The 24,275-nt window shown below is 44.7% G+C and overlaps 1 protein-coding gene across 4 annotated transcripts in view; it reads left to right on the forward strand.

Annotated features, from left to right (window-relative positions):
* The first annotated feature begins 491 nt into the window (after positions 1-491).
* ntng2a (netrin g2a) overlaps positions 492-24,275 on the forward strand; it is a 29,492-nt gene continuing 5,708 nt past the window's right edge. For 2 of the 4 annotated variants that reach the window (XM_086205546.1, XM_086205547.1), the window contains exons 1-8: positions 492-853; positions 1,578-2,027; positions 5,657-5,915; positions 13,800-13,945; positions 16,091-16,329; positions 19,134-19,306; positions 19,401-19,424; positions 20,574-23,456. In XM_086205546.1, coding sequence (XP_086061672.1) covers positions 1,788-2,027; positions 5,657-5,915; positions 13,800-13,945; positions 16,091-16,329; positions 19,134-19,306; positions 19,401-19,424; positions 20,574-23,456 — 3,964 coding nt within the window. In that variant the 5' untranslated portion in view covers positions 492-853; positions 1,578-1,787. The remainder of the gene's footprint in view (positions 854-1,577; positions 2,028-5,656; positions 5,916-13,799; positions 13,946-16,090; positions 16,330-19,133; positions 19,307-19,400; positions 19,425-20,573; positions 23,457-24,275) is intronic. The other 2 variants (XM_086205548.1, XM_086205550.1) reach the window with 2 other exon arrangements.

The following is a 24,275-nucleotide window of genomic DNA, read 5'->3' on the forward strand; positions in this document are numbered from 1 at the left end:
CCCCCAGCAAGAAGGTTGTGGGTGGAGCCCCGGCTGCAGCACGGGGTCTTTCTGGGTGAGTCTCCATGTTCTCCCTGTTCCTGCTGGGTTCTCTCTGGTACTCCAGCTTCCTCCACAGTCCAAAGACATCAAGAGGGACCAGGTTAATCCAGACTCTAAATTGACCGTAGGCGTGGCTGGGAGAGCCAATGGTTGTCTGTCTCTATGTGTTGGCCCTGCCATGGACTGGTGACCTGTCCAGGGGGAAGGCTGCTGGGATAGGCTCCACCCCCACCACCCTGAACAGGAGAAGAGGGGGAACATGGAGGGAGGGATGGAGAGATTATTTATGGGTTAATCGATTTAATTAATTAATCAATTATTTATTTATTTATTCATATCAGACAATCGTGTCTTCAAATAAAACTGTAAACTCACAAGGTCTGAAAGGAAAAACCCCTTTCACCAACAGGACCTGTGTCAATAAAGCTGATTCAAAGGAGACAGGGAGGGAGGAGAGAGGGGGAGAGAAAAGGAGAGAGAGAAGGACATGCAGAGGGATGAGACAGAAGTAAGAGTCAGTTGAAATGCTACGAATTAAGAGAGATGAACAAAGTTATATGGGAAGACGAGAAGAAGATCAGAAAGAAGGAATAAAGAGGATGAGACAGAAGGAGCTTAGGAGGAAAAGATAACAAGAAGGGGAGGAGTTTACAAAGGGAGGGATCAATCAAGGAGGAGAAGAAGGAGAAAGAAAAGACAGAACAAGTTTTCAGGTGAAGAAAGGCAAGACACAAGAGAAGAGGAGCAGAAAGAAGATCTGATGTTTTTTCATTTCTCAATCTTGCATGTCAGTCTGAAGAAAAACAGACAGGTAAGTGACTGAGAGACAAGTGAGTAAGTGAGAGGTGGTTTACTGAGAAATGGACAAGTGAGAGATAGACCGGCGAGTGACTGAGAGACAGACAAGTGAGATAGACAGGTGAGTATTAGAAACAGACTGGTGAGTAACAGACAGCTGAGTGACTGAGAGGTGAGCGAGTGAGAGATAGGGGAGTGAATGAGAAACAGAAAGGTGAGTGACTGAGACTGACAGGACTGACAGATGGATGGGTGAGAGACAGAGAACATTGCTGTTAAATTGCTGTCAGGTCGGTCTGTGGACACTCGTCCTCTATTTTTTTTCTTGGTCACAGTAAACAAATCTGCTGCAGCATTTATGTTTAATTTCAAGAGCAGATAATGTGCTTCTCTGCAGTACTGATGACTACTTAAGTACAAGTACACACTCAACAAACTGAAAGTCCCTAATTTAAGGACCATAAATACTTGTAATTGTTTACTCCTCCCAGAAAAGAAACAGGCAACGCGTCAGTCTTTTAATAAAGGAGCTGAAGTCTCTGAGTCTGTGCTCAGACACAAATAAACAAACAATAACAAACAAACAGGAACATCTGCAATATTTCTCTCAAACTTTATTTCCCTGGAGGCTCCAGTAGCCACATCAAAACACTATTGAGAGGTGTGAATTGCTCCACTTGACATATCAACTTGTTGCAAAGCTTGATTTATTGATTATTGATTGCAATGATTGACAGGTGACCAGTTGTGTGTGGAGCATCTTCAGGACAAGTTTTGCTGCCACTTGGTGACCAAGAATACCATTGAGATATGGTGGTACCTACCTGGTGTCAGTGACCATCACCTGGCTGTGGGAAGTCCAATAGAGATAAACTTGACATGCAGGCTAGCATAGCCCGACCCCTGAATACCTGAGGAACTTCCTGTTCGTGTGAAGACAAGCCTCCATGTCCTGCCTCCTCCTCATTCTCCTCCTAGTCCTCCTCCTGTTGTCAGCAGCAGGCCACTGTCAGACTACCAGTGGACAGTTTGACATGTGTCGCTCTCTGCAAGGCTCAGAGGCGGGTCCAGGATGGGAATTCTACGCCTGCCAGCCACCACCCTCAAACATGAAGGAAATGATGCAGATTCGAGTTGATCCCCCCGGAATCACCTGTGGAAATCCACCTGAACGTTTCTGTACACTGGTGAGACCCAAGTGCTTGCTTTTTATGGGGTTGGGGGTAGAGCAAGCAGGCAGTGGTGGCCTAAAGTTGAGGAGCGCAAGCTTGTTTATGAGACAGACAATTTATCAGAGGACTGACAGCAGTTGGGTCATCTGGTACCACAGAAAAGTATAGCTGAATGGCGTCAGCATCAAAATGAAGATTAACTCCATGATCACAGATGGTATAATCGTAGATATTTTTTCCAAGCAGCAGATTGTTCAGACTGAACAATAAGGACCAAGAATGGAACCCTGTGGAACACCACAGAGGATGTCAGGTTTGCTCAAGACATAGTCAGCATTAGTGACAAAATAGCTTTTGTCTGTCTGACAAGTATACTACCATGATAGAGCCTCCCTGAGGGGACAATCCAGTTGTCAAGGTGGTCTAATAAAAAATATTGTGATGAACTGGATCTAAGGCAGCTGTGAGATCAAGCAGTGTAGGAATGGAAGCTGTTATGTTATCAAAGCTCACGTTGAGATCATTGACGACATTCACAAGCCCTCTTTGGTGCTGTGTCCTTTTCTAAAACCAGACTTGAATTTGTCATGAACCTTGTTTTCATGTAAAAACACATGCAGTTGTTAATACCCAACTTTTTAAAAAATCGTATACAAAGATACTTTATATTGCTATTTTTGATGCACTGGCATCAGATCAGTACTTGGTATAAGCAGACACTTGAAGTCAAGGTATCAGTATCTATATCAGGCAGGACAGAATGGTATCGTAATATCTCCAATGTAGCAGCGTGGATGGTAAAGCAGATGTCAAACGATTAGGTACCGGCATGGGTAAGTCATGGTCATGGTTGGTTATTTTTCTCTATGAATGGCGTCTCTGTTGCGTCTTAATTTTTCTAATTTCCAAGGGTAACTCTGAACAAATCATGAGAAAATAATTAATTATTATTATTGTTCCTGCTGGGTTCTCTCTGGTACTCCAGCTTCCTCCACAGTCCAAAGACATCAAGAGGGACCAGGTTAATCCAGACTCTAAATTGACCGTAGGCGTGGCTGGGAGAGCCAATGGTTGTCTGTCTCTATGTGTTGGCCCTGCCATGGACTGGTGACCTGTCCAGGGTGAACCCCGCTTCTCGCCCGTAGACGCTGTGATAGGCTCCAGGCCCCCCCCCCCCGACCCTTAACAGGAATATGCGGAAGACAATGGATGGATGTTTTTTATATAAAACATTGTTATTTTTTTCTTATTGGGACAGTCATTTTAAAATTTTTACTTATGCATTTATTTATCATTGATAGCAGGACTTTAGAATCTCTGTGACACAACAACTTCTTCTTGTTTGTGTGTATTAGTACTGAATCACACAGCAACATCAGTGTGTTTTACGCTGTAAAGATGCGATGCTCAGAAAGCTGAGGAGACTGAACAAATCACCTCACTTTGTAAATGTCAGGAGATTCACTCTGAAGCTCATTTGAAACATGTGAGTCCTGCAGGCAGTAACATGCTCACAAACGTGCACACACACACACACACACACAGAGTCCTGCTGTCTGTGTAATTGTTCCTTTGGGAAACTCAAAGTCACTTCATGTGAATAATTGATAAATGTTATAATCACCAGCAGCCTCTTTAGCTTTTAACTTACATTGAAAATATGAGGTTTAATAAACACAAACTCACTTGATGACATGAATGAATGAACATAAAATTACATGCCCTGGATGTGTCAATCAAAAGGTCTGAGTGCCTTCACCAAGAGCACGTGAGATTGTCAAGTCAGGTTTATTAGTGTGTCACCAAACCCCAACCAAAGTTCTGTCCTGACTCTGTCCAAGTAGAGCAGGTCCAGCACCTCCCTCCTTCAATGAACCTCCACCCAACAATTCTCCATCAGCAGCACATCCTGCAACAGCAGCCACCAGAACCTTCCTTTACCAGCAGGAAGGTGGAGCAGATCCAGGATCAGTGGGGACGGAGAGAGAGCAGGAGAGAAGGACAGAGACAAAGACAGAGAATGGAGGAGGACAGAGAGACAGAAGGAGAGAGAGGGACAGAGATAAAGAGAGAGAGAAAGGAGGAGAGACTGGTGGACAGAGACAAAGACAGAGAATGGAGGAAGACAGAGAGACAGAAGGAAAGAGAGGGACAAAGATAAAGAGAGAGAGGAGGAGAGACTGATGGACAGAGACAAAGACAGAGAATGGAGGAAGACAGAGAGACAGAAGGAAAGAGAGGGACAGAGATAAAGAGGGAGAGACAGGAGGAGAGACTGATGGACAGAGACAAAGACAGAGAATGGAGGAGGACAGAGAGACAGAAGGAGAGAGAGGGACAGAGATAAAGAGGGAGAGAAAGGAGGAGAGACTGATGGACAGAGACAAAGACAGAGAATGGAGGAAGACAGAGAGACAGAAGGAAAGAGAGGGACAGAGATAAAGAGAGAGAGAAAGGAGGAGAGACTGGTGGACAGAGACAAAGACAGAGAATGGAGGAAGACAGAGAGACAGAGGGAAAGAGAGGGACAAAGATAAAGAGAGAGAGGAGGAGAGACTGATGGACAGAGACAAAGACAGAGAATGGAGGAAGACAGAGAGACAGAGGGAAAGAGAGGGACAAAGATAAAGAGAGAGAGGAGGAGAGACTGGTGGACAGAGACAAAGACAGAGAATGGAGGAAGGCAGAGAGACAGAGGGAAAGAGAGGGACAAAGATAAAGAGAGAGAGGAGGAGAGACTGATGGACAGAGACAAAGACAGAGAATGGAGGAAGACAGAGAGACAGAGGGAAAGAGAGGGACAGAGATAAAGAGAGAGAGAAAGGAGGAGCGACTGATGGACAGACGGGGACATGAGCAGGTGGAGGTACGGGTGGCAGCTGGAGCCTCTTCAGGTCTGGAGCCTCCTCCAGCAGCACCAGGATCTGGGATGAGGGGCGAAGAAGAGGAGTTAGTAACACGTATAAGTATGGTTTGTGTATGACACATACAGGAGGAAAGAGAGGAATGTGGTGAAGAGAGTGAAAATGCACTCATGATGGCTAAGGTGAAACCACACGAATCGTCTTTTCCATGACGAAACTGTTAGTTGTTCAAATGCTTTTTATGATCGATCACAAGAATCTGAGTGTGCCAAGTATCCATCACATGAGAATCATTTCAACACAGCGGATGTGTGATGGTTACGCCAGCATCTGATAGTCAATAAACCTGTAACACCATGCCCCACCGTAAGAGGGGTTAAAGGTGTCAGCTGTTGTGAGTTACTGTGGTAACTGACAGTTAATCTGTGGTGTGACAGTTGGCAACAGCAGATCAAGTCAGATTAAAGCTGTGACTCATTTCACTCAAGTTCATCCCTCACACATGTATGTTAGTGGGACACACATAGAGCTTCAGTCACAATCATTGATCACTAATGGTCCATCAATAACTCTGTCAGAGACCAGGAGTTCCCGGGTTGTGATCAGTGAAGTGAAGACAGTCGAAAAGAACCAAACCTTCAGATGTTTCAAGTTTACCAAAGGCTTTTTTCACCTGATCATTTGATCACACCCATGATGAAGAGCCTGTCTGACCATGTCGCTTTCTTACTGACTGTCTCTCTGCCAGCCTGATTATTCTGTCTGCCTTTCTATTTGCAGGAGAACCCGTATCTTTGCAGTGATGAGTGTGATGCATCAAGCCCTGATCTGTCTCACCCTCCTCAGCTGATGGGAGACAGGGAGAGGGGCGGACTCATTACCTACTGGCAAACAGTCACATGGTCCACTTACCCTGAACCACTTGTGGCCAACATCACGCTGTCCTGGAATAAGAGCCTGGAGGTAGTCGATGACATCACTGTGACTTTTGAGTATGGCCGACCAACTATCATGGTCTTGGAGAAATCCCTGGACAAAGGTGATTGGTCAGATTGCTTGTCAGTGAGTTCCTCCACCTGGTTAGAGTTGAAACACTGTTAAGGCATTTTGAATATTTGACTGATGAGTTCCACACTAATATAAATTCAGCCTCCATCTCTGACAGTGAACCTCATTAATACACAGGGTTGAATGAATGCAGAGAAAATCAACAACTAATTGTCTGGTAACAATGATGATAGAATCAGAGAAAATCAAGCTTATCTTGACACAGACTGGACATAGACCGAAGACTGGATGCTTACTGAAGGCTGTATATAGACTGATGCTTGACTTAGACTGAAGGCTGAACAAAGACTAAACTGTGGATACATACTGAGGACTGGGTGTAGACTGAAGACCGAATGCATACAAAGGCTAGACTTAGACTGAAGACTGGATGTAGACTGATGGCTGGACATAGACTGAAGACTGGATGTAGACTGATGGCTGGACATAGACTGAAGACTGGATGTAGACTGATGGCTGGACATAGACTGAAGACTGGATGTAGACTGATGGCTGGACATAGACTGAAGGCTGGTGGTGACTGACAACTCAATGATTGAAGGCTGGTTGTAGTCTGAGGACTGGATGTACACTGAAGACTGGATATGTACTGAAGCCTTGATTTAGACTGAAGGCTGGATGTAGACAACAGGCTGAATGGAAACTAAAGGTTGGATGTAGACTGAAGACCGGACAGGGACTGAAGACTGGACAGAGATTGAAGGCTGAATGTAGGCTGTAGACTAGACAAAGAGATAAAGCCAAAACTACATTAGTAAAGTCTGGATTAGTGGAGGACAGTATAAGTAATGTCTACTTTGAAACCAGGTTACAAAACCAAATAGATCAATGAAAAAAGAATATTACATGCAAAGAATAAAATGCTGTAAACCAAGATGGTAAGGAACTCTGGAAAACCCTTAATGAAATAATGGAGAGAAGGACAACTGGTGGGGTTTCCTTTGTGGAATCTGAAGTCACATTTCTGACCCAACTATCTGATATAGCAAATCATTTTAATGATTTCGTCATAAATAAGGTGGATATACTAAGGTAGAATATGGACAATACTGATTCTGATGATCTAAAGCTCATAGAAAATAATGTGATGATAAACAAGAATTGCACTTTTCAGTTTAATAGGGTAGACGAGCAGGAAGTAAGGACATCCCAGAAGTCTCTGCCTGAACACAGGTCAGTGGGTACTGACATGCTGGACAATTAAGTATTTGGTCTGGCAGCTGACTGTTAATAGTATGATATGACATGTCGTCACCCTATTAAGATAATGGTCTGCATCATTCTTTGATGAAAATGAGTTTTTGGCCTAAATGGCAAGGCAAGGCAATTTTATTTGTAGAGCCCGTTTTCACAAGCAGTTTGTCTCAAAGGGCTTCACATGGCATCATAACAACATCCTCTGCCCTTAGACCCTCACATCGACTGAGGAAAAACTCCATAGAAAACCTTGAACAGGGAAAAATCTGAGAAACCTCAGGGTGAGCAACAGAGGAGGGATCCCTCACCCAGGACGGACAGACGTGCAGTAGATGTTGGTACAGACAAGAAAACAGTTTACAATGCAGAATGTGGGAAACATGGAAATGTTAATAACAGCTGAAGAAGGAAGCTTCTGGTAGGGGAGGCAGGGAGAGCAAGCCAGCTTGATGGGGGACTGGATGGTGGACTGGTTCATGGAAGGGGAGGCAGGGAGAGCAAGCCAGCTTGATGGGGGACTGGATGGCAGACTGGTTCATGGAAGGGGAGCGCAGGCCGGTGTAACAGTAGGGAATAAGGGGGGGGGGCGATGCAGGCGGCGGTTGGGGCTCTGGTGGATCTGTGGAAACACAGAGAGACTGCGAGACACCAAGGCCAAACTACAAAGTGCAACAAGTAATGGTAATGAGAGTTCCAAAAATGTGCAGGGAGGAGAGGAGGAGAGAGGGGGAGAGGAGAGGAGAGGAGGGGAGAGGAGAGGAGGGCTCCATGTAACCTGATGTGTCCCCAGCAGTCTAAGCCTGTAGCAGCATAGCTATCAATGGTTCAGAGCTACCTGAACCAGTCCTAACTGAAGGCTCTGTCATAGAGGAAGGTCTTAAGCCTGGACTTAAACGTAGTTAAAGTGTCTGCCTCTCTGACCCATGGAGAGATGCTGGTTCCACAGTAGAGGAACCCGGTAACTAAAGGCTCTACCTCCCAGTCTGTTTTTATTGATACTGGGAGTCACTAACAGACCTGCATTCTGGGAGCGGAGTGCTCTGGTCGGACAGTAGGGACTAATGAGCTCTTTCAAATAGGATGGAGCTTCATCATTGAGAGCCTGATGAGTCAGCAGAAGGACTTTGAAGTCGATTCTAGATCCTACAGGAAGCCAGTGGAGAGAAGCTAAAGTGGGAGAGATGTGTTCTCTCTTCTTAACTCCCGTCAAAACCCTCGCTGCAGCATTCTGGACCAGCTGGAGACTCTTTAGAGAGTATTTAGGACATCCTGACAGGAGAGAGTTGCAGTGGTCCAGCCGAGAAGTGATAAATGCATGCACCAGTTTTTCAGCATCACTCTGGGAAAGGATATTCCTAATCTTAGCGATACTTCGCAGATGGAAGAAGGCGGTCCTAGTCACATGCTTTATGTGGGAGCTGAAGGAAAGGTCATGGTCAAAAATGACCCCAAGGTTCCTTGCAGTTGTACTCGAAGTTAGGGTGATGCCATCTAGAGTAGAGATCCGATTCAAGAGTGTGTCCCTGAGGGGTTTAGGTCCAAAAATGATTACCTCAGTTTGATCTGAATTGAGCATTAAGAAGTTAGAAGACATCCAGGATTTAATGTCTTTCAGGCAGTCTAGCAGATTAGTAAACTGGCTTGTGTCGTCTGGCTCCATCGACCAGTAAAGTTGTGTGTCGTCCTCATAACAGTGGAAGTTGATCGAGTGCTTCCGGATTATGTCACCTAATGGGAGCATGTAAAGAGTGAAGAGAATCAGTCCTAAAACTGAACCCTGTGGTACACCATATGTAACTCTGCTATACTCTGAATGGTCATTATTAACATTAACAAACTGAAACCTGTCAGATAAGTAGGACTTAAACCATTTTAGGGCAGTTCCTTTAATCCCAGTTTCATGGTCTAGTCTCTGTAGCAGGATGCTGTGGTCGATGGTGTCAAATGCAGCACTGAGGTCCAAAAGGACAAGCACAGAGACAAGACCTCTGTCTGAAGCTATAAGAAGATCATTAGAGACTCTGACCAGTGCTGTTTCAGTGCTATGGTGTTCCCTGAACCCAGACTGGAAGTCTAAATCATCTCTTAATAATGCTGGCCATCTCGCGTAAAATCGCCTAAATCCTTAGTTGAAAGGATCGTGCTCTTTATGCCCTATAGGACAATGACCTATGTTGAGGGTGAGGGTGACTTAGGCCATTTTATTTTTTGCCTAAGTCAACATTTTTTATTCTTTAGGATAAAATGTCTGACTTGGGCAATTTAACAAGCTTTCATGATGGCAGCTGCTTCAAGAAGTAACAGAATCTATGGTGCAGACGAAGCTCTAAACATGATTCTTGAATCAGTTTCTACTGGTGATGTGATGATGCCACATAGTTTGGCAAATCAAGATGACCGAGACTGAAGATTCAGGGAATAAACTGAATAGAACTGAATAGAAAACCCAGCAAAGAAGAGCTGGACAAGTGAGGAGAGGGACATGCCTTCTCAGTGTTCGATTTACCTGACATTTGTTAAATTTAGGTTAGAGTTATTTACTTTTTGAGTTTGCTTTATGGAATTAAAGGATAGTTAATAGTCAGGTTTCAAAAAGTTGTCAAAACTGGATGTTGGAAATGGGTTAAGTTCAATTAAAAACCCAGCAAAGAAGACTTGGGGAAGTGAGGAAAGGGAATGCCTCCTGACCAATTTGATTTACCTGACATTTGTTTAATTTAACTCAGCGTAATTTCAGTTTTGAGTTTGCACGATCGAATAAAAGGGCAGTTTAAGCCAAGTTTAAAGTTACTTAAGTCACACTAGAATGTTCGAAAATTGGCCTAAGTCACTTTATTCTTTAATGTTACATAATTGACACACAATGTTCTATGTATGTCAACAGTCATCCAATGCCAAAGCCTTTTTGTTTGAATCAATTAATAAATATCATATGCTCTGCATATGGTTAAATTTTTTGTGTTTTCCCAAAAACTGGAAATTATGATTTAGGCCGTTATTTTAATCAGGTGACGATATATTAAATGTATGCTTAATGAAGGGTGTTTATCCCACTATCTGGAGAGAGGGTAAAATTATTCCCTTACCTTAAGATGGCAAACTAGCACTCACTGGGAAGAACAGTAGACCTATCACCATCTCCCAATTCTCCGTAAACTGATGGAGAGAGTAATCTACTCACAAATACAGGAATACTTGGACTGTAATAGCTTGAACACAGGTTTTTACCTTACAAACATAACCACTCAACTTGTTCTGCCCTTACAGTAATGACAGTTAACTGGCTTGAGGAAACTGATAAGTCAAAGATGACTAGTGCAGTATTACTTGATTTTAGTGCAGCATTCAATGTCATAGACCAGGATCTGCTCATTGGTAAACTAGAATGCTACGGATTCAGTCAATCTGCCATCCTTATTTGTGAAGAGTTATCTCACAAATAGGACAGAACAAGTTTATTACAATGGCAGCAGATATCACTCTAAGGCAGGGGTGCATGAGCTGTCACCAGGGGGTATGCAAGATAAAAAATGTGATGGAGGTTTGGAGGGTCTCTGATGAAAATAATGTGTTTCGTGTTGTTCACATGTTCATGTGACATTTTTCTAATGCTCCAGGATATATCTTGTGAAAACTAAGCCCAAAATTGCATTTCTGAGTATTTCTGCATTCAAATCACTGTGAATCAACAGCAGACCCTTAAAGGCCGGTTCAGGCAGAAGGGCTTTCAGACGTCACAAAGCCACTGGGCAGCCCACAAGCCCCTGCCCTGCTCTGCCCGCTCAGACTCCAAGAAGTAGGGACAATGATGGCAGATAAACATGTATGTGCTGTAGTGGGTTGCAATTCTAAGAAGAAAGAGAATTAGCTTTCATAATCTACCAAAACACGTTGCTGTGAGAGACCAATAGATGAGGTTTCTTGGCCATAGCAATATAACGAACCACACATTGGTTTGCCGTCAACACTTCACACGAGACTGTTTCACCAACTGGCAGGGGAAAAAAGGGGCCTGCCAGCAAGTTAAATTTGAAACCAGATGCAGTGCCTTGCATCAAGACACCATCAAGTGGACAGTCTGCATCTTTAACGGTAAATTTATTTTTTCTGTCATGTGCTAATAATTCAACTGAGCCTGCCTACCAGGTCCTAGAGACCTGGTGCTAGGAGATCCACCATCGGAGGGCTCCTGCTGGCCCCAGTTGTTCAGTACAGCCAGACTTTTGTGCAGACAGTTCCTTTGGCACTGGCGGTTCATCTTTATCGGCTTTATCACCTGTCTTCTTCCCAATTGCTGACTGCCCCAGAAGGAGACCAAGATGTCCCGTCTGGGCCAGCGGTCTTGCCTTGGAACCTGCTGCCGCATCTGGTGCCGTCTCTGCTGCCACGCGGAGGTCCTAATTTGCAAGCGCAGCAGGTTTGAACTTGTGGTGGGATTTTCCCACACAATAAAGATGTGTAAATAAACATTCTTTTGTAAAATTTCAAATTAAAAGCTGACATATTGTTTAATAAATGAAGGCTATTCAAATTCAACTCATCTTAAGATGAAGTGGAGGAAAGGTTATCTTCTATGTACTGTATGCGGCACTGTTGGGGGTCATCATCATCATCAACCCGGTTGGGATGTAGACAGGGGTGTGCGGCCAAAAAAGTTTAGGAGCCACTGCTTTAAGGTATTGGACTGCGGGGAGCTCCCTTGGACCACTGCTATATGCCAGTTTCATGGACGAATGAATTGATGGGTTTGAACTTGTCTGGGGAACCTATAGAACAGGTAGATAAAGTAAAATTAGTCAAGTCAGTTTTATTTGTATAGTGCCAAATCACAACAAAAGTTATCTTATGACACAGGTAGAGCAGGTCTAGTACCAAACTCCTTCAATGAACCTCCACCCAACAATTCTCCATCAGCAAGCACATCCTGCAACAGCAGCCACCAGAACCTTCCTTTACCAGCAGGAAGGTGGAGCAGATCCAGGATCAGTGGGGACGGAGAGAGAGCAGGAGAGAAGGACAGAGACAAAGACAGAGAATGGAGGAAGACAGAGAGACAGAAGGAAAGAGGGGGACAGAGATAAAGAGAGAGAGAAAGGAGGAGAGACTGATGGACAGACGGGGACGTGAGCAGGTGGAGCTACGGGTGGCAGCCGGAGCCTCTTCAGGTCTGGAGCACCCGGGATCAATTACCTGGCACAATACAGGGCACAATAATTGATAGTCAGCTGTCTTGAGCAGAACACATTGATTACATAGAGAAGAAGATGGGTTGAGGCATCTCCTAGGTAAGGAAATGTCTTTCTTATGTCCCTTCACACATTATGGAACAGGTGGCTAGATCTCTAATTTTATGTCATCTGCATCTAAAGGTCAATTTAAGAAATTACAAACTGTCCAGGACGGAGCTTCCAGGTTAGTATTACATTGTCCCATAAGAACAGACACGATCAGTATGCACTGTCAGCTCTTATGGTTAACCTTCAAGAACAGGCTGATTTTCAATACGACTAAATTTTTCAGGACCACTATCTTTTCTTCTCAACGTGTTTTTTGATATAATCAAATTGTCAGATGGGTTCTTTCTCATTTTACTAGGTCAGCGGATTATGGCCAGATGATGTTACCACATCCAAAATCAAATGCTTTAAAGTGAACAGTTATTGTTGTGCCATCAATCATTGGAATAATTGTCCACTGAACGTATTTAAATTGAAGTGAGTAAGGAATGGACATACTTGTGTGACTACAAAAAGGAATGTAATATCCATGAATGCAATAACTTTTTCTGAAGAACTTCTGCTGATATGACTCTATTGGACATGATGCCTACAATGTTCCACCGCTTGTAGACAATCATTGTTAAGTGAATTACAGTTTGTATTTTGTGTATTGTATGTGTTGTGTTTTGTTTTGTCTTTTTGTGTGGATCCCAGGAAGACTAGCTCGTCCCACTTTGGAAACAGCTGATGGAGATTCTTTTACCAATAAATAATAAAAAAGACTGGATGTAGACTGAAGGCTGGACGTAGACAGAAATATCGACGTAAAGTAAAGGCTGGACATAGACTGAAGATGATGTAGACTGAAGGCTGGTTTTAGGCTGAAGGCTGGATGTCAATTGAAAGCTGACTGTAGACTGAAGGCTGGATGAAGACTGAAGGCTGGACACAGACTTAAGTCTGGTTGTAGACCGAAGGCATGTTGTAGACTGAAGACTGGATGCATACCAAAGGCTGGACATAGACTGTAGACTGGACATAGACTGAAGACTGGATGTAGACGGAAGGCTGGATGCATACCAAAGGCAGGACATAGACTGAGGGCTGGTTGTAGACCTAAGACTGGACATAGACTGGATGTTTATTTTAGTTCCTTAACAAAAAAGAGAAGAACTAGGCAGAGGCATCTATGGTGCAGACTGCAGCTATTTCTCAAAAATGATCAAAATAGGCAACTGGACTCACCTCTTGTAAGTGGTTGCCTATTTTGATCATTTTTGAGAATCACGATGACCTGGATGACTGAGAATATTCACAAATACAGACTGCAACTAGTTTAGGTTTGTTTGCACCAATCACAGTAAATATTAGGAGATAAGCAATAGGTAGCATTGTGTCTCACCTGAACTAAACATGTCTCTTTTGGTTTCCTCTTTCAGGTGTAACCTGGCAACCGTATCAGTTTTATGCAGACGACTGCTTGGAAGCATTCGGCATGTCGCCCAAACGTGTCTTAGATCTGGCACCCAGCAACTTGACCCGGGTTATCTGTACCGAGCAGTACTCCGGCTGGGTTGGAGCTAAGGTGAGTACTTCACTGGTCATACTGTTTTAACTGGTCAGAATAATTTTGTAGTCATACCAGTTTTCCTTTTCACATCAGACTTCTTGGCCACAGTGGGAATTTTAATCATACTGGTATGCTAGTCATATGGATTATATTTGTTATACTGGTCATACCATTCATACTGGTTATATTGGTCATACTGGTCATACTACAAGCACTTTGTTTTATAAGAAAATCATGTGCAATATACTTAAAAACTTCGCACATTATTCTGTTATGCACTTTATTATCAGTTTGCTGTTATCTGTACTCTGAAGATAACAACCTGGCTCAGCCCTATCAGCTGTTGTATTCTAGGATCTGTATTGTTAGGGACCCTGTTATGTTTCGAAGTCACACTCGCCACTTCAAAAGTAAATTTGACCCCCTAAACATGCATGAAAACTCACCAAATTTGGTAAGCACATCGGGTGGGGCGAAAAATTCGATAATTGAAAAAAAAAGAGGCGCTCTACTCAATAGCGCCACCTACATACACAAAAAACCACGCCACAGACTGTAGGAATGTCCTACAGACATGGGACAAACACCATTGAACTCGTCTCATCAAGACGGATAAATCATACACTCACACCCCTGACCTAACTGTAACAGGATGTCCACAATTTGGACACGAATGTCTAATTTTGGACAATTTTGCGCCCCGAACAAAATCTATCTCCTCCTAAACCGTAAATGCCAGGGCTTCCAAACTTTCACACATTACTCTCCCAACTGTGCTGATTAAAAGTTGTTCAAGGTTAATATACTACGCGCTCGGTTTGGATTTTATGAGCCGTCAAAGTGGGGGAGACACTTTTCGCCTTACAATGGAAGTCTATGGGGAGAGCGTGTCCTCTCAGGGTACATACTCTCAAACAAATGCTTCTCACATCTACACCATACATTCCACAGCTTTTAAAAACACACCACTGTATTCCTGACAAAAATCCCTACAAAAATATGGTATTTTGTGTGACTTTTGACCAACGTATGCCGAGTTATTCACCTTTTACACACTACATTTCTCTTAATCCTCCACTCTCTCCACTCCAGCACAGATCAGAGACAGAGCAGTGGGGGAGGGGTTCTTAAAGGGCCAGCTCTCAGCTCTGCTCTCACTCTAGCACAGATCAAAGACAGAGCAGTGGGGGAGGGGTTCTTAAAGGGCCAGCTCTCAGCTCTGCTCTCACTCTAGCACAGATCAAAGACAGAGCAGTGGGGGAGGGGTTCTTAATGGGCCAGCTCTCAGCTCTGCTCTCACTCTAGCACAGATCAAAGACAGAGCAGTGGGGGAGGGGTTCTTAAAGGGCCAGCTCTCAGCTCTGCTCTCACTCTAGCACATATCAAAGACAGAGCAGTGGGGGAGGGGTTCTTAAAGGGCCAGCTCTCAGCTCTGCTCTCACTCCAGCACAGATCAAAGACAGAGCAGTGGGGGAGGGGTTCTTAAAGGGCCAGCTCTCAGCTCTGCTCTCACTCTAGCACAGATCAAAGACAGTGCAGCGGGGGAGGGGTTCTTAAAGGGCCAGCTGGCAGCTCTGCTCTCAGCTCTGACAGAGATGGCAGAGAGCGAGCAGAGAAGGGAGGGGTTCTTAAAGGGCCGGCTCTCAGCTCTGCACTCACACTGTGCAGCGCACTGAGGCTCGTATCTCCTAAACTACAAGGCCTAGGGATTTGCCGATTACACCGTTGGATTCGGGCCGGTGTCAAGGACGCGGCCATAGGCCGCGCGGGGGCTCAGGCCCTAACAACGCTGCTTGCAGCTTTAATTTTTAATGTTTTTCAATGTAAATATGTATCTTTGTCTTACTGATTATACTTGTCTTTGTGGTCTTATTGATCATATGGGCAAAATTGGTCACAGTGTTTCTACTGGCCTTGTAGATTATAATGGTCACACTGGCCATACTAGTCACACAAGTCATACTGGTCATATTGGTCATACTAGTCATTCTGGTCATTCTTGTGTGTGTATGGAATGACAGTGAAGATGGAGATGTTTACAGATTAAACATGTTAAATAATATTTATCCTTTGTCTCTCTGATGGCAAAAGATTTATGGATAGGTGTGCGTGACCAAACGCTGTTAAAGTGCCTGCCTGATAAGCTGTTTTATCCATTAGGAGGAGAAGATGGTGGTGTTTGAAGTCCGTGCTCGGTTCAGGGTGTTTGCAGGTCCAAAGCTGATCAACATGGATGCCCTCTACACCAGGATGGAGACCATGAAGGGTCTGAGGGAATTCTTCACCTTCACTAACCTCCGCCTGCGACTGCTTCGCCCAGCTCTGGGAGGGACTTATGTCCAGAGAGACAACCTCCTGAAGTACTTCTATGCCATCTCCAACATTGATGTACCTGCCAGGTAAGATATACCTGGTCTGTGTCTTAGACACACCTAAATGTTAACCACACCTTCTAACTATTTACTATAAATGCTAACCACCAACTATGCTATGATTGTGTGGCCATGTATATATGCAAATATAGCTGGCTGTCTGCAAGAGGTTGTTGTTGTTGCTGGTGATTAGCCTGCATTAGCCTGCTCAAAACAATCCCAAAACCAACCCTAAATTCACACTGTAGCGAACATCTTCAGAGAGGGACAATGTATGCTGGCTCACCTTTCTCACGTTGGTTTGCCACTCAACAGGAGTGCCAATGGCTCTGCAGATGAGCAGAGCAGATTGTGACTAAGTGGGCCTTTTCTTTTGCTTCTGTATTAACACGTTCCATTTCTTCTGCCTTAGCATGTCATGGAACCTTGGTGGTTTCACTGTTGTAGGTTGAACACTGACCATTCACAACAAGTAATCCCATGTCGTACCATATCTTCACAGGGAAATCAGGAGTACGATTTCTGCACAGATGACTTTACTGCCTGTGGGGTTCTGGAGATCTGTTGTTCTCCCAATATCTCTGTTCAGACTCACAGGGGCCCCTATGTACTATATTGGCTCTTGTAGTCACATGTCTCTTTTGAAAATTACAAGGGGATGTTCAGTTGTTATGCTTTCACTGTTGTCTGGTATGCATCCTAATACTGGCTGTGACTGTAACACATCTTAAGGTTCTATATGATGCTGTGGAAGCTTTGGAACACCAAAGATTGCCGTGCTGCCCACCCATAGGTCTGTCCAGAAGGTTTGACAGCATAGATCACGAATGTATTCAGGCATTCAGAGAGAGGCCTCAGAGAGATGAAGATTGCTTTGTTACCCACAGTCCACTTCAGGATGTTGGGGCAAGGAATTGACCCAGATGCAGACGAGGACAAGGAGTGTTCACAAAAGGGTTATTTATTAAGTAGCAACACACAGGAATGCAAGGGGGAAACAGTAGACTGAGGCTTGAGACGGGACACTGGAGGCGACGACAAGACAACCGTTAAAACATCTGACAAATGACACTGACCCGACGCAGACATAGGGAAGGAGCAGGAGCAGCGTCCGATGAAACCCCTGGAGCAGGAGCGGCGTCCAATGAGACAGGTGTGATGCCCGGCAGGACCCTTGGTGGTGAAGCAGGACTAGCAGCCGCTGGGACAGGAGTGATGTCCGCCATAACCCTCGGCACCGAGACAGGAGTGGTGCCCACCAAGACCCCGAGGATCAGAACAGGTTGGAGACCGAGAGCCGAAGCTAGGTCACACCCAAGTTCGAAGTTCAGCATCCTCGCCCCCTCCTTCTCTGTGCTCCGACCGCTGCCCCAGAACTAGATGCCACACCCTTCGATGCCGGAAAAGGAATGGCATCCGCCAGGACCCCTGACTCCGGAACAGGAATGGCGTCCGCAGGTGGCAGCAGCTTAGTTGGAGAGAGGACTGTGGTTGAGCAAGAGGGTGGCCAACCGGCCTTATGCCCGCAGGCCTGGAGCTCCTGGCTGTCTGGGACGAGCTGCGAGCTGCCCTGAGGGCTCGCTGCACCGAGTGAGGACCCCCCCCAGGCCAGCCAGGTGCCCATATAGCCCTCCACATATGGTGACTCTCGTTCCACCGTCTTCTGGGCCATATAGGCTAAATATTCAAAAAGAGTCATCATGCGTGGTAAATGGTAAATGGACTCAATTTTATAGAGCACTCTTCTACCTTAGCGGCACTCCAAGCTCTTTACAGTGTCGTCTCATTCACCCATTCACACACACACTCACACACTGATGGTGGAGGCTGCCATGCAAGGTGCCTACCTACTCATCAGGAGCAATTATGGGTTCAGTATCTTGCTCAACGACACTTCGACATGGTCACCGGGGTCGAGCATCGAACCAGCAACCCTTTGGTTGCTAGACGGCCACTCTACCCCTGAGCAATGCCGCCCTCCCGTGGGAGGGGAATTGTCTGCTGGGTCTTTTCTTTAGGTCGGGTCATTCTGTCACAATGTGGGGGCAAGGAATTGAACCAGATGCAGTCAGGGACATGGAGTGTTCATAAAAGGAGTATTTATTAAGTAGCGACACTCACACAGGAACACAAGGGGGAAATGGGGGCTTGAGACTGGAAGCAACGACAAAACCACACTGTTAAGACAACATTTCACAAATGACAATGACCCACCCAGACAAAGGGAAACACAGAGGTTAAATACACAGGGGCAAACGAGACACAGGTGGTGCAATCACACAGGTGAGACACATGAGGTAATCACAGGAGGGAGCGCAGGAAGACAGGACATGACAACAAAGTAAAATGGGAAACACGAGACAGGGATCATGACACTGGATGTTGAACCATGTGACATTTGCAAATTAATCAACTGCACGCCATTTGCATCTAAGGATAAATTCCATTTCGTCAAAGAGGATACTTAAAACTATAATTAATTCCTTACTCTTAGAAAAGTGTCTAATACAGATGGAAGCTGATTGACTGGTGATGGGATACACCATTTTTGGATGCCCTTATGCGGTTTATTGGGGTGTTGTGCTCCGGTACACATCTAATTTAAGATTGACAGAAACAAACAGTTTAATGAATCCATGTCGCTGTAACACTGCTAAAGCTTTCGGACCAATCAGCTCTTCGCCACTAAAGTCTCAACAGCTTTGCCACCATGTTATCATCATGGCCAGTGCTGATCAATGAAAACTTCTTTCCTGGTGGTGAATCAGCATGCAATTATCCCATTGTGTGACTGTGTGTGTGTGTGTGTGTGTGTGTGTGTGTCCCTGCAGGTGTAAGTGTAACCTGCATGCCTCACAGTGTGTGTTGCGTGACGCAACGCTGCAGTGTGAATGTGACCACAACACCACTGGACAGGATTGTGAACGCTGCAGCCGCAGGTTCAGGTCCAGCAGCTGGAGGGCTGGATCATACCTGCCACTGCCTAAAGGCACTGCTAACACCTGTATGTATACACAATCACACACACAATCTCTCTCTCTCTCACACACACACACACACACACAGTAGATAAAGAAATTCTTTGTCATGTTTTTCAGGTGAAGCAGCAGAAACAGCAGCCAGTGAGTTCACATTTGTGTGTCTGTGTGTGTCATGAGTGTAACTTTGCTATGAGATTCACTGCTGTATGTTGTGTCAAATATTACATTTTTCATCTTGACTGAAACTTTTTTCATCTTGCATTCTAGAAGTTTTCTGAATTTGTAGTTTGAATATCAAGTTGTGGAGGTCAAGGTGGCTTTTGGTGGGATACAACACTTGACATTTTTAAGAATATTTTGTTCCCAATTTCTTGATAAGCTTTTGTTAATTTCAGGGGCATTTTGTTGAACTTTACAAAGAAGATTTAAAAGAAAAAGGAGAAGATCAGAGTTATAGATCAGAACACATTCTGGGACGGAAGTTAATCTGTCACTTACATGGAGTTAACACACTGACAGATGGTGTGGGTGTGTTAAATCTGTTGGCCTGCTCAAACCTGTCAGTCACTTAACACATGCACACACACATACGCACGCACGCACGCACACACACACACACACACTCACATTTCACACACACACACACACGCACACATTTCACACACTGACCCTCTCAGCAGACATTCAATGTCTACCAGAGGAACTGTGTTGGTGCTAGAACTTTTTCTGTGACCTTCAACAGTGTGTGGATTCTGCTTCTGTTCAGCTCTTAGCTTTGTTAGCTTAGCATCCAGGCGTCAGGTGTCTGCAGAACATCTTGTTCTTGAGTGTTTCTCAGTTCACACATCAGCATGAGTGATAGAAAACAGGTGAGTGACAGGATGGCAGTTCTGACCATGTGTCCAGCGACAATAAGAAAAACATACAGCTTATAAACTATAAAGCATCCTGGAGGTCATTTATTCCTGCAAAGTGATGGAACCACCTCAGAGAGATCAGGGTCTTGGGATTTTTAGAAGTCCCACAGTATGATTTGAATATGTTGTAGGTTCTATAGGAAGCTTAATGTGTTGGAGGTTTGGAGTGTGTTGGGGATTTCAGGATCAGATTTAGTAGCAGAGAAGTGTAGAACTGCCAGGATATTTAGGAAGTTAAGAATTAGTCTGGTACCGTTCAAAGGGTGTTCTTGGGCATTTACCTACATTCTGAGCAACTCTCAGAAATTTGGATGTTCTGCAGAGAGTCAGTTTGTTTGGAGACTAAAGAGACGAAACTCTTCTTCTCCGACAGCGGCTGATAAACCTGCCTCATCAGATGGAGTGACTGACATTACTTCTAACACCCCCACTACTGCTGACACTACCCCAAATACCGACACTACCACGATTAATGAATCTACCCCAACCATTGACACTCCCACTACTACTGACACTAACCCAAACACTAACACTTCTACTGACTCTACCACAACTGAGACTACCACTACTACTGACAATACCACTATGACTGACAATACCACTACTACTGACACGACTCCAACTGCTGATACTCCCACTACTACTGACACTAACCCAAACACTAACACTACCACTTCTACTGACTCTACCATTACTGCCTTTACCACTACTGACACTACCCTGACTGCTGACACTACTTCTAACATTATCACTACTACCGACACTACAACTATTACTGAAACTTCCACTATTACTACAATGGAAATTACCACTACTACAAACATTACCATTAACACTGACCCAACCACAATTACTGACCCTACCACTATTACTGAAACTACCTCAACTACAAAAACTACCACTATTATGGACACCCAAACTACTGACACGACCAGTATTAGCATAACAACAGGGACTACAACAATGGCAGACAATACTATGACTATTGCTGAGAGGACTGTGACTGGTACAGTCAGTAGTATGACCACTGAAGATGGTGATACCCCCCCCGCCTCTTCTGACACTATGTCCAGGACACTGACTACAGACAGTAGTACTGCAACTCCTTTTCTGTACACAGTAACATTTGAAAGCTCTGGGAATCCTGTAACTGTTACAGATATAGTCAGTACTTCTGCTAAAACAGACATATGGAGTGTTACCTTGACAAGGAAAAGTGTTAAGCCTGCTACTAACATTGTACTGGAGAGTGAGAGTGTTCCAGCTATCAGGACTCTCATGATTGATAGTTGTTTCTGTGATACTGTTGACTTTCCCACTACTACATCTTTGGAATTAAGTGATACTACAGTTTTTACTGCTGTCAGTAGGACTGTTAGTGCCACAAGTCTTGATGCATTACCAGACTTTAATGGTAGATTGGGAAGTACAACAGCTACACCTCTTTCCACAGTGAACAGTCAGGTGCTAAAAACTGAAGACACCACTACTTCAAGTACACCTTTTAGTACCTCAAACTCCACAGGTATTACCAGTACCAATGGCCCCTCTAGTCCAAACTGCATTACTGACTCTGACGTGTCTATTTCTGACCCAGTGACTCCACCCTCTGACTACTCATCCTCAACAGACAGCACAGACTCTATCCCCCCCTGGACTGGCATGCCCAACTTGGTTCCCAGCAGTGTCCGATCTACATCTACTGGAGCACCAATAAGTGTTCCTGAAAAAACTTCTGCTTATGACATGACTTCATTTGGAGATACACCACCCACTGGGTCTGTCCCAGCCACTCAACCTGAAGATACACCACCCACTGGGTCTGTCCCAGCCACTCAACCTGAAGATGCACCACTCACTGGGTCTGTCCCAGCCACTCAACCTGAAGATGCACCACTCACTGGGTCTGTCCCAGCCACTCAAATTGAAGATGCACCACTCACTGGGTCTGTCCCAGCCACTCAACCTGAAGATGCACCACTCACTGGGTCTGTCCCAGCCACTCAACTTGAAGATGCACCACTCACTGTGTCTGTCCCAGCCACTCAACCTGAAGATGCACCACTCACTGGGTCTGTCCCAGCCACTCAACTTGAAGATGCACCGCTCACTAGGTCAGTCCCAACTATTCAGCTTGGTGATACACCGACCAATGGGTCAATCCCAGCCACTCAGCCTGGAGATGCAACACCCACTGAGTTAGTCTCAGCCTCCCAGCCTGGAGATGCAACACCCACTGAGTTAGTCTCAGCCTCCCAGCCTGGAGATGCAACACCCACTGAGTTAGTCTCAGCCTCCCAGCCTGGAGATACACCAGTCACTGGGTCAGTCCCAGCCTCTCCGCTTGAAAATGCACCACCCACTGAGTCAGTCCAAGACACTCAGACTCGAGATGCACCGCCCACTGGGTCAGTCCCAGCCACTCAGCCTGAAGATGCTCCTTCTAGAGATAGAGATGACATTACTTCTGATGTTCCTCAAGACACTCTGATAAATGGGCCACCTGCTGAAGCACTGCCTTCTGAAAAAGTACTTCTCAGTGGACCTCCTCCTGATGCACAGTCTTTGGATGTACCTCCTTCCACTCAAATCTCCCCTGTGATACCTACTCCTTATGGATCCCCCTCTGATGAACGTCCTCCAGATAGAGCATCATCTGGGGGACCTCCTCCTGATTTCCTCTCTCCTGAAGTCCTCTCTCCAGTTCCTGATTCTTTCATAAAGGCCTTGACCCCTCCCTCTGGAGGTGGAAGAGAATATGTTGCACCAGACACAAGCTCAACCACCTTAAATCAGGCCAGCGCCGCTGGTGATTTGGCCCCAGTTGATTTCACTTTCCCTTTTCCATTTGATGGAGATTCAGCTGAATCTGGACCAGGTTATGGATTGGAATCAACCCAAGGTTCCAGGCAAGATGATGTTTTTGTGCCTGATGATGATCCTGAGGATCCCCGTCCATCTGTCAATGAATCAAATTCAGTCGATCCCAATCAGGATTCTGTCTCAGCAGGGCTGGACTCAGAAGGAACAGTAAATAGTGTACCTCAACTAACTGGACCAGATTCAATTATACCGGCTTGCATAACTTGTGGTGTGGATTTGAGACCTGAACCTGAACCTGATCCTGCTCCTGCTCCTGCTCCTGCTCCAGTGGTAAATGAACCTGAGGGAGCTTTATCAGTTGCTCAGGTGACAGGAAAATCTTCTGCTGAGGAGTCCAGCAGAGGGATGTCAGGAGAGCAGAAAGAAGAGAAAGGTACAAAATGAAGAGCTGTTATTGGTAAGATCAGAATGTGGGATATATCTCAGAAAAACAGAAACCCAGAAATTATTTCTCATATAATTTTTACTATTAAGCAGAGGATACAAAGGAGGATGTTAAAATTGTTTAGCTGAAGATTTAAAAAGATGTCTGTGTGGCTGAAACTTTCAGAAACAATTATGTTTTAATTAAGTCACTGCTGCCCATGACAAGCTGGCTACAGTCAGAATGAGGAGAGAGCAGTAACTGTGTCTTTCAAATCCTCTCAGCTCTGCATGCAGTGGTGGTATGACACTCACTGTCTCACTGCAGTTCGTCTAGCCATCTTGAAACTTAATAGATTGGTTCATGGACATGAATTGCCAATTTTTGATTGATGCTAGTTTCAAAGTAATGCAGTTCACATGAGAGAGCCTTTGGTGTATGCGTGTTTTGGGCAATGACATCACAGTCTTATATCACTGTGAATGTATGTATCTATCACAATAACATAATTCAATTAAGAGACATTTTTTAAATGGGATTGTTTCATTCAACTCTTTCCTCACACTCATCCTGGGTAAGTTTTGGTGTCTTGTCCACGTTTGCCAATATCCTATATCTTGCAAGGCAGCAATATTTAAACAAAGACTCCAAGCCCAGTTTGCTACATAGCCTGACCAAAATAAACCATGGTCTTCGCAAATGCCAAATATTTACTAATGGACACATTTTGTTGCTCATTTTCTCAGCCAACCAAAAAAATCTAAGCTAATTTCCATTAGGACTGTTGTTCATTTCATGTATTTCAAATACAGATAAGTTCTGCAAATG

Source organism: Aulostomus chinensis, chromosome 6, assembly GCF_037954235.1.
Source record: "Aulostomus chinensis isolate RoL2024-O1b breed Wild chromosome 6, RoL_Achi_v1.0, whole genome shotgun sequence".
NCBI lineage: Eukaryota > Metazoa > Chordata > Actinopteri > Syngnathiformes > Aulostomidae > Aulostomus > Aulostomus chinensis.